Below are 8,735 nucleotides of genomic sequence, written 5' to 3' on the forward strand. Positions count from 1 at the left end.
AGAGAGAGAGAGAGAGAGAGAGAGAAAGTGTGAGATCTGGCTTTTTCCTGCCCTTTAATGAGCTCCATGGAACTGGGAACCTACCCAGGAGAACAGCAGGCTGACTCTACGGTAGTACTTGACAAGGATCTAGAGGCCCAGCCAGGATATTTTGTTGTCCATCACAGAAGAAGATTTAATATGTTCTTGTGGGCTCAACAGCCAGACCGTGGGTCTGGACAGAGGGGAGGGGGCAGGGAGGAATGATCACAGAGCTTCACTCTTCCGGTGTTCAGTGCTCCAAAGGAAGCAGAGGCAGCCTCCACTGTGCTGGGTGGCTATGGATTGTTGTGAATCAAAAGCTCCAGACTCAAACTCTCAATTCCTTGGAATGCCGCAGACCCAAGCCCTGGGAACATGGATTTCTTTTTAGCTTACAGAGGAGGCAGGTGAGCCAGTAGCCTTTATAGTCTTAAACACTTAACCATTGTCCACTCTGGTGTATTTTCCTTTTCCACTTCAAGCCTGGTTTGGTTTCTATCAGCTGATCTCTTCTACGCCACTTGAGTTGGAAACTATGCTATGCCCTGCCCCCCGCCCCCCTGGCTTTTATTTGTAACTCCTCTAAATGCTTTCTGAAGTATTCACCCATCCCCTTGTGATTCTGTAAGTTTGGCCTTCTAAGAGGGAAAATAGCCGAATTGACCCTAAAGCAAGTAACGACAATCTAGTGGAGACCCTTGCCACAAGAAATTGACAGGACCTTTCCTAAGCTGATATGGTCAGTTAGCCATACAGATAGACTCTCAAAGCCCCGATTTAAGAGTTATTTTAAGTTTGCGTCTTACAGACCGTGTTGTGTGTACCTGTGGGGCTGGCAGTGGTGCGCAAACGGATATATAAAGCCATGGATGAAGGAAGACATTTTTATATGAAAAATAATAGACATCTATTTTGAAGATTTAATTTTTGTTTCAAGAATAGGCGGCTTTTCAAGGAAGGTCCTCTTTCAGTGCCCTGGTGTGTACCTGCTCTTTCCTGCCACGAGGAGAAGACTGTCCAAGGACATGTTTGAGACTTTTGGCTCCCAGAAGACCGTCCAGCGGTGACCCCGCCATCATGACATAAAGTAAAGGAAGAAGGGCCCTGGTAAACTCTCATTTGGCTAAATGTTTCTGGCTCTCGGGCTAAGAAAAGACATCGACAGACCTGGCTCCCAGACCATATGATTAAAGTTAATTTCTTACCAAAAAAAAACCAGGAAAGAAAGATCAAAATGGTACCCAGACTATGGGAGAAGGATTCAGGCAGAGAACTACATAGGGACAGTACTTTTTCTGCTCTACAGACCTGACACACATTCTTGTGATAACCGCTCCGGGCTTCATTCTGTATTTTGTTTTGTTTGTTTGTTTCCCCTCCCCTAGAAAATGGTCCACAGCGTGCACAACCACATTGCCAATGACAGGAGGTTCAACGGGTCCGAAAGGTATGTGCTCTGGAGGGGACATCCCCCAGAGGAGCTTGGCCCCGGGAGGGGAGGGAGGACAGATACTCAGTGAGGTGAACAGTGAGGCTGGGGCTCTGAGCCCACTCCTCACGGACCTGTGTCTCCTGATTGGAGCTCTTGAAGGACTTACACTAAATTGATGACTGTTGGCTGTGTCTGGCTGGCTCTAAAACAATGCCTCCATCTGTGGCAGCATCAAGTCCTCTTGGAATATTTCAGTGGTGAAGTTCCTTCTGGAAAAGCTCAAGCAGGAACTGGTGACCAGTCCCCATAATTACACTGATAAGGAGCTGAAAGGTAAGCAGAAACCCGAGTTAACTTCCATCCCATCTTTTCTATCCACCCCCACCGCCACCAGGTTCTCGGTCAGAGGAGAAAAGGAATCATGGAGATGACTCAGGTGGTTTTGAAAATAGCAGGTCTCAAATTACTACTATTACTTTGGGTTATGGTTTTTACCCACAGCATTCACAGGACTGGACCGTTCCCCTCCCCGCCTCAGTGGGACTGAGGGGGAGAGCAGCACAGGGCTAGAATGCTGTGCTGCATCATGTTTATACAGGGCCGGAATCTGAGGCCTTGGTCAGGGAAAGGAATCAGAAGCTACGTCTGCCCTTTTTGCCCCTAAAATGTAGGTCATAGGCTTTGTGCTTTCCTTGCTCGCCACTGGTGGGTCTGTGGCTCACTCTGAAGCATTCTGAACTGTAACACGCTGCTGATAAAAAGCACTCGTCATCCGCTTATAGCAGAGTAGCAAAGGGAACAAGTTTAATGGGAAGAATACAGAAGCAATTGGAATTGTCTTTTTCCAGGGGAGCTATGAGTTAGTGTTGGAGATAGAGGCCGGGAAAGAGAGCTGAGCCAAGAGGGGTAAACAGATGCTGCTGCTGCTGCGAACACCAGGACAGCCCAGCTCCCAGACAGGGATCAGCTTTGCTTGGGCGGAAACACTCAGGAGTGTTAGAGCAGGGGACAGAAGGCTGAAGACTCCTGTCCCGGAGGCCCCTGCGGTGTGGTGTGCCCCTTTACTCCTCCCCCTTTTCTCCCCCAATGCAGGAGCCTGTGTGGCCTATTTTCTTACTAAGAGGCGTGAGTACCGCAACTCCCTGAACCCCTTTAAAGGGCTGAAGGAAAAAGAGGAGAAGAAACTTCGAAGTCGCCGATACCGGGTAGGCGGTTTCTAGGACTTCCTTTCAAGATACTAAACTCCAAGCCCTAACAAGCTACAAAGGGAAGGCACTGGGCATAGGACTGAGAGCTAGCATTATAAGCAAAGTAAGGAGGAGGGTGAGCCGGCTCTAAGAGCTGATTTGGGAGCAGGGGCCCATCAGGCACGATTCTGTACAGCTTTCCTCCCCCAGATCTAATCCACAGTCTGTTTCTCTTCCTCGTCTCTGCCCTGGGCTCCTACCGTAGCTTTTTGCCAACCGCTCCAGTATCATGAGGCATTTTGGACCTGAGGACCAGCACCTGTGGAAAGACGTCACCGAGGAGCTGATGTCAGACGAAGAGGACAGTCTGAACGAGCCCGGGGTCTGGGTGGCCCGCCCACCGCGCTTCCGGGCCCAGCGCCTCACAGAGCTGTGCTATCACCTGGACGCGAACTCGAAGCACGGCACCAAAACCAACCGTGTGTATGGGCCTCCCTCCGACAGGTTACCTTCTGCCGAGGTGCAGCTCCTCCCTCCCCAACTGTACAACCCCAACTTTCAAGAAGAGGAAGAGGAGGCCGGTGAAGAGAATGGGACTGGTTCCCCATCTTTTGACCAGCCCCACAAAACCTTTTGTCCCGACTTGAACTCATTCATTGAAATCAAGGTGGAAAAGGATGAGTGAGATCTGAGGCCGAGAGTGAACTCTGACCTCCGCCACTCCCCCATGTCCTGTGATGAGTGGCCTCGGGGCTTCCTAGAGTAATGGGGAGCCCTGTGCAGTGTGCAGCGTAGATTGACCTGCCTTCTGAACCCGTCCCCGCTGGAAGGGGGAGCTCTGGCAGGATCAGAGGACTTAATACAGAAATGGGGGAAAGTGCCCTAGTGTGAGCGGCCTTGAACCAGAAGGTGCTTATTCCTAAGAACAAACAGTGCCTGGCAGGAGCCTACAATGAGGAGCGGAGGAGGATGGGTCTAAGAAACATGAGGCCTTCTTGACATCTGCCCAGTCTCTGAGTTTCTTTTCAGGAGCCCCCTCAGCTCTGGGGAAGCAGCCCTGGTCCTTGGGTGTCCCCACCCCTGCTGGTCTTGCTCTGCAGTGGAGCATGGGACCAGCCCAGGGCAAGACTGCCATCTGGTGGGCGGTATCAGTCACGGGCTGGGCTCCTTGGAGCCAGAGACTATGGGCTCCATTCCTATTTGGGAATTGGGATCTAGATATAATCGTTATTGTTTATTTCATGCTATAAGGTAGATCTTATTACGCCCATCTTATAGATGAGGAAAGTAAGGCTTAGAGTTTCCGGTCTCACCAGCAGCTGTTGTCCCACTGTATGATTAAGCAGTGCCTATAGCTCTGTAGCCATGTCTTACCCCTGTCAAGCCAAAGTGTATTTTGGAGAAAGGGTGGTGGTGGTGGTGGTGGTGGTGTGTGTCATACAATTTGTGCATCTTGAATGGACTGAGAAGTAAAAATGACTTTCTATTCACTCAACCACTCAACCAATATTGCTTGCTCAGCAGGTGTGAGGCACATGCTAGGTGCTACGGAGGCAGTGTTCAGACAGTGCTCACAGATGGCGTTGCCTAGTCAGGAACCAGGCATTAAGCAATGAAATGAGCCGTCATGATAAGGGGAACGGTAGCGGGAGTACAGGGTGCACCAGAAACATCAAGCAGGGCTCTCTAACCTACCCCTCTGGTCAGGAGCGCATTCTCCAGGGGAGTGATATTTAAACGGGCACCTGAAACATGGCGATGAGTGAACCAGGAGAAGGAAAGCGGAGGCCAAGAGACTGTGTTCCAGACCCAGGGACCAGCAGGTGTGTAGCCCAGAGACAAGACAGCACAGAACAAGTTCAATATTGCAGAGCAGTCTGGGAAAGAGATGATGGAGGGAGGCCTCGTGTGCCATTTTAAGGAGCACAGACTTGAGCTGAAGGGCAGTAAGAATTCATTGGAAGGCTTTAAGCAAGGAAATTTGATGATCAGTTTTGTGGCTGCTTGACCTCGGGTGTAACACTGGATTAGCTGGGGTAGGCCTCATCGGGGACACTTGCAGAGGTTTAGGGGAGAGAAGGTGGTGGCCTGACAAGGGTGGTAGTGGTGAAGCAAAGACAGGTTGAAAAGGTATTTGGGAAGCAAAATTGGTATGTCTTTGTGATGGCTTGGATTTGAGCATTAACTGAGAGTTGGGGTACAAGTTTATGCTAAGTGGCCAATGGGCCATCTACTCCAGGGATGTTGGAAAAACAGCCAGTTTCAGGGAGACAGGGAAGATAAGCTCACTTTAGAGTGTGATGTGCCTTTGAGACAACCAGGTGGAGACACTAGTAGTTAGTTGGGGGTTTAAATCCAAAAGTTAAGGGAGTCTTTTGTAGACAGGTGGTCACTGAAGTTTGGGAGATCGGAGAAGAGCGCCGGAGAGCAGACCGGGTCAGTTAGGAGCACTGCTGGAGCCCTGTCATCAGTGCAGCCGTCTTCCAGGTCACTTGTCCCTGCTCTGTTATTCCTGGAAAACACAAGGCAATGCGCTGCCCACGGCTAACACCTTTAATGCCTTCTCAATTCTTCATAAGCTCTCCTCCCCCAGTCTTACTCCCAAAGGATCCAAGCTTCCAAGTATCAGGCTGTGTGGCTATTTTGCATGTAATTGGAAGGAAGAATCTAGGTGTCCCCTTCCTTCAAAACACTTGGAAACAAGACAGGAGGGGCAGCCCTCCAGTTAATTCTAGAGAAGTTGCTCATTGCCCTTGCCGGAGCCAACCTGCTAGTCCCTCTCCACAACAAATGCTTTTACTCTCTCTTCCTTGCTCCCAGTCTGAGAGTAAGCTCTCCTCAGGATCAGAGAGAAGCTGAAGACTTGGCCAGGGAAATGGAGAGGCTGCATCTCAGGAGAGATGGGGTCACGGAGACAATGAAGCCAGGACACAGAAATCAGTTTATGCCAAATTAACTTCCCAAAGGATCGCAGCCTTCTTTCCTTCCCTGTTCCCTAAGACTGCACCAAGATCATAAAAGGTGCCTGAATGTTGATATGGAAATAATATGCATGATTGTTTGCATATAATTTTCATATTCATTTACTAGCTAAATACAAAGGAGTCATTTTCCTTGTTCTACTCCCTTCACTCATCCCCGCCCCCCCCAGATGTGCAAGTCTGGGCAAAATGAGCTGATTGTTTTTTAATTAGGTACGTTCAGGCTCAGCCTTGGAGAGTTTTGATCTTGCTAATAGGGCAAATATTAGCCTCTTTCTTTTCCATTCTGATATATCACATTTTCATTTGCTATTTCCCCTAAATGACATTTAGTGTGTTCTTTTTATAGTTACTCTTTATCATCAGAGGGGGAGGCATTTCCTACCAGGAAGGCTCTTCCAACCCTGCCTTCCATCCCTGCAGTCACCTGAGGTGGTTGCTAAAAATCTCATCTCATCTCCCAACACCAGGGGGTGTCTGTTTATCCCTCTATCTGTCCTGCTCAGAAGGTAAGCGCTTGGAGCCAGACCTTAGTCCTTAGTCCCTTTTCCTGTTTTTGTTGTTGAATTTTTTACGGTGTGTGCAGGGGACATACTGAATAGTACCTGCCCTCGGCACAGTAAGGGGGGTTTGGGGCCCAGACAGTGGTTGTCTTTTATGGCGATCTGTCTGCCTATCTCTTATTCCCTCTGGATTTCTACAAGTCTTTTTCTTAGTCTATGCACAGCCACGCTCTCGCTTTCCCTTTCTTTCCCTACCTGCCTCGCACCACCTCTCTGAGCTTCCTCGCTTTTCAGGACTATCTTCCTGTCGGCACCTCTGAAGCTCTTTATGCACCGGTCTACCATTCTTCTCCCTGTCTTCCTCTCTCCTTGTCTCACCACTTCTGTGTCAGCCGCCTTCATCTCTCTCACAGTCCTCATCCTAGGAACAAAGTCACCGTGCTGGCCCAGAACATTTCTGCCCCGTCCATCCGGGACCGCGACATTCCATAGTGTCCCTCCGCGCATTCCAATTACAAAGAGTCCCTTTCCCCGACATACATGTACTGCACTCGACCCTGTTCCAATTCTGGAGTGATGTAATAGCACCTACCCAAACTCCCCATCGCCTCTTCTCGCCTGTGGTCGGGGGAGCTCCCCCTCTAAGAGAGCATCAGTGCCCCCTCCCTCCGCTCCGCACCAGGAATCCTTGCGCAGACACCCCACCACCACCCGCCCGTTCTCGCACGGGCTGCGCTCCGCCCTTCCCGGAAAGTAGATCCGGCCAGGCAGACAAAAGTTTGGGAGAGAAGTTCAGTCCGTGCCGAGTGCGAGAGCGCAGGGGGCGGGGGCAGAGGCCGGGCGAGTCCACGCGCGAACGGACAGACTGTCGAACTCGGACGCGAGAGCCGCGGCCCTCGGCCTTTCCAGTCCCGCTAAACCCCGATGCGCGGGAGGACGCAGCTCCTCGCCCTCGGGGATGCTGCGGGATTTCCTGGCGCCGGGCATCCTGGCCGCCCGCTAAGCCCTAGTGCCTGCCCTGTGTCCCTGGGGAACCGGAGTCCGGCCGCAGGGAAAAGAGAAGCGGCCACGGAAACGCTGCAGGGTGCCTGGCGGGGAGGGGGCTGCAGGCCCCAGAATCCAGGGCATGGAGCGGTTAGGGGAGAAAGCCAGTCGCCTGCTGGAGAAGTTAAGACTCTCGGACTCCGGCAGTGCCAAGTTCGGCCGCAGAAAGAGTGAATCGAGCCGGTCTGGGTCCGATGGGACTCCTGGGCCAAGCAAGGGACGACAGAGCGGGTTAGGGGGACCTAGGAAATCTGGGCCCCGAGGAGCTACCGGGGGACCTGGGGATGAGCCGCTGGAGTCGACTCGCGAGCAGGGCACCCTGGACGCTGAGCGGAACCCGCGCGGCTCCTTTGAGGCGCAGCGCTACGAGGGTGCCTTTCCCGGGGGGCCGCCCCCGACCCGGGCCTTGCCTCTACCTCAGTCACTGCCCCCCGACTTTCGGCTGGAAACCACGGCCCCGGCCCTGAGTCCTCGTTCCAGTTTCGCCAGTAGCTCAGCCAGCGATGCGAGCAAGCCGTCCAGTCCCCGGGGCAGCCTGCTGCTGGACGGGGCGGGAGGTGGCGGAGCCGGGGGCAGCCGGCCCTGCAGTAATCGCACCAGCGGCATCAGCATGGGCTACGACCAGCGACACGGGAGCCCTCTGCCCGTCGGGCCGTGCCTGTTCGGCCAGTCCTTGCCTGGGGCTCCTGCAGGCTATGCCTCCGGAGGGGTCCCCTCCGCCTACCCGGAGCTCCACGCTGCCCTGGACAGGCTGTGCGCTCACCGGCCTGCGGGGTTCGGCTGCCAGGAAAGCCGCCACTCATACCCCCCAGCACTGGGCAGCCCCGGCGCTCTCGCCGGGGCCGGAGTGGGAGCACCGGGGCCCTTGGAGAGACACGGGGCGCAACCTGGACGACACTCGGTGACCGGCTATGGAGACTGCGCCGCGAGTGCCCGCTACCAGGATGAGCTCACGGCATTGCTACGCCTGGCGGTGGGCACAGGTGGCCGAGAAGCTGGCACCCGCAGGGAGCCGTCGGGGATGGAGCCGTCGGGTGTGGAGGAGCCGCCGGGTCCCTTTGCTCCGGAGGCCGCCCGGGCCCGGGTGCGGGAGCAGGAGACCAGGGAAGACTACTTCGGTGAGTGGCGAGGACGTACGTGGCTTGGGGACGGGGGTGGTGGGGACATGACGGATGGAAGGCAGCAGCCTACGCTTTCCGCTCCGCGCTGCCCCACAGCCGAAAGTGCTGGGGTTAGGGAGCCCAAGGTGGAGACGCCGACCTGGAAAAGAGGCCAGAAGGTTGCACATTCTCGAACTTCCCACGGGGTTGCCAATGAAGCAGGGCTCTGCGTTTCTAGTAACCTCTCCCCACCCCCACCTCCCCAATTATCTCGGGAATCCTGGTCTCGCCAGCAGTACAGACTTGGGTTTTCAAGGTTGAAGGCCTCGTAGGGAGGGGACCCAGTGGGACAGTAAGAGTCCACCCCCCCCATCTCGCTCTCCCCCGCCCGTCGCGCACCCCCCTTAACGACAGTGCCTTTACAGGCTCCAGCGTGTGGCGCCCCCACCCGACCCAGGCTCCACCCC

At 53.9% G+C, this 8,735-nt stretch overlaps 2 protein-coding genes and 1 long non-coding RNA gene across 5 annotated transcripts in view; 2 read left to right on the plus strand and 1 right to left on the minus strand.

Moving 5' to 3' along the window:
- LOC123521396 overlaps positions 1 to 2,952 on the minus strand; it is a 5,741-nt gene extending 2,789 nt beyond the window's left edge. The window contains exons 1-2 of the long non-coding RNA XR_006679843.1: positions 2,901 to 2,952; positions 1,620 to 1,779 (exon numbers count right to left, since the gene is read on the minus strand). This is a non-coding gene — a long non-coding RNA (uncharacterized LOC123521396). The remainder of the gene's footprint in view (positions 1 to 1,619; positions 1,780 to 2,900) is intronic.
- CUNH14orf93 (chromosome unknown C14orf93 homolog) overlaps positions 1 to 4,130 on the plus strand; it is a 25,120-nt gene extending 20,990 nt beyond the window's left edge. For all 3 annotated transcript variants that reach the window (XM_004698472.2, XM_045287609.1, XM_045287610.1), the window contains 4 exons: positions 1,407 to 1,468; positions 1,683 to 1,786; positions 2,546 to 2,658; positions 2,906 to 4,130. In XM_004698472.2, coding sequence (XP_004698529.1) covers positions 1,407 to 1,468; positions 1,683 to 1,786; positions 2,546 to 2,658; positions 2,906 to 3,325 — 699 coding nt within the window. In that variant the 3' untranslated portion in view covers positions 3,326 to 4,130. The remainder of the gene's footprint in view (positions 1 to 1,406; positions 1,469 to 1,682; positions 1,787 to 2,545; positions 2,659 to 2,905) is intronic.
- A 1,221-nt stretch (positions 4,131 to 5,351) lies between these two features.
- The window catches only part of AJUBA (ajuba LIM protein), an 11,768-nt gene continuing 8,384 nt past the window's right edge, over positions 5,352 to 8,735 (plus strand). Inside the window, exon 1 of the mRNA XM_004698897.2 lies at positions 5,352 to 8,286. Within this exon, the coding sequence (XP_004698954.1) occupies positions 7,251 to 8,286 (1,036 nt within the window). The 5' untranslated portion in view covers positions 5,352 to 7,250. The remainder of the gene's footprint in view (positions 8,287 to 8,735) is intronic.

This window comes from Echinops telfairi, unplaced genomic scaffold (genome assembly GCF_000313985.2).
Source record: "Echinops telfairi isolate 266 unplaced genomic scaffold, ASM31398v2 ScPeMD7_18;HRSCAF=68, whole genome shotgun sequence".
In the NCBI taxonomy this organism is placed as follows: Eukaryota; Metazoa; Chordata; class Mammalia; order Afrosoricida; family Tenrecidae; genus Echinops; species Echinops telfairi.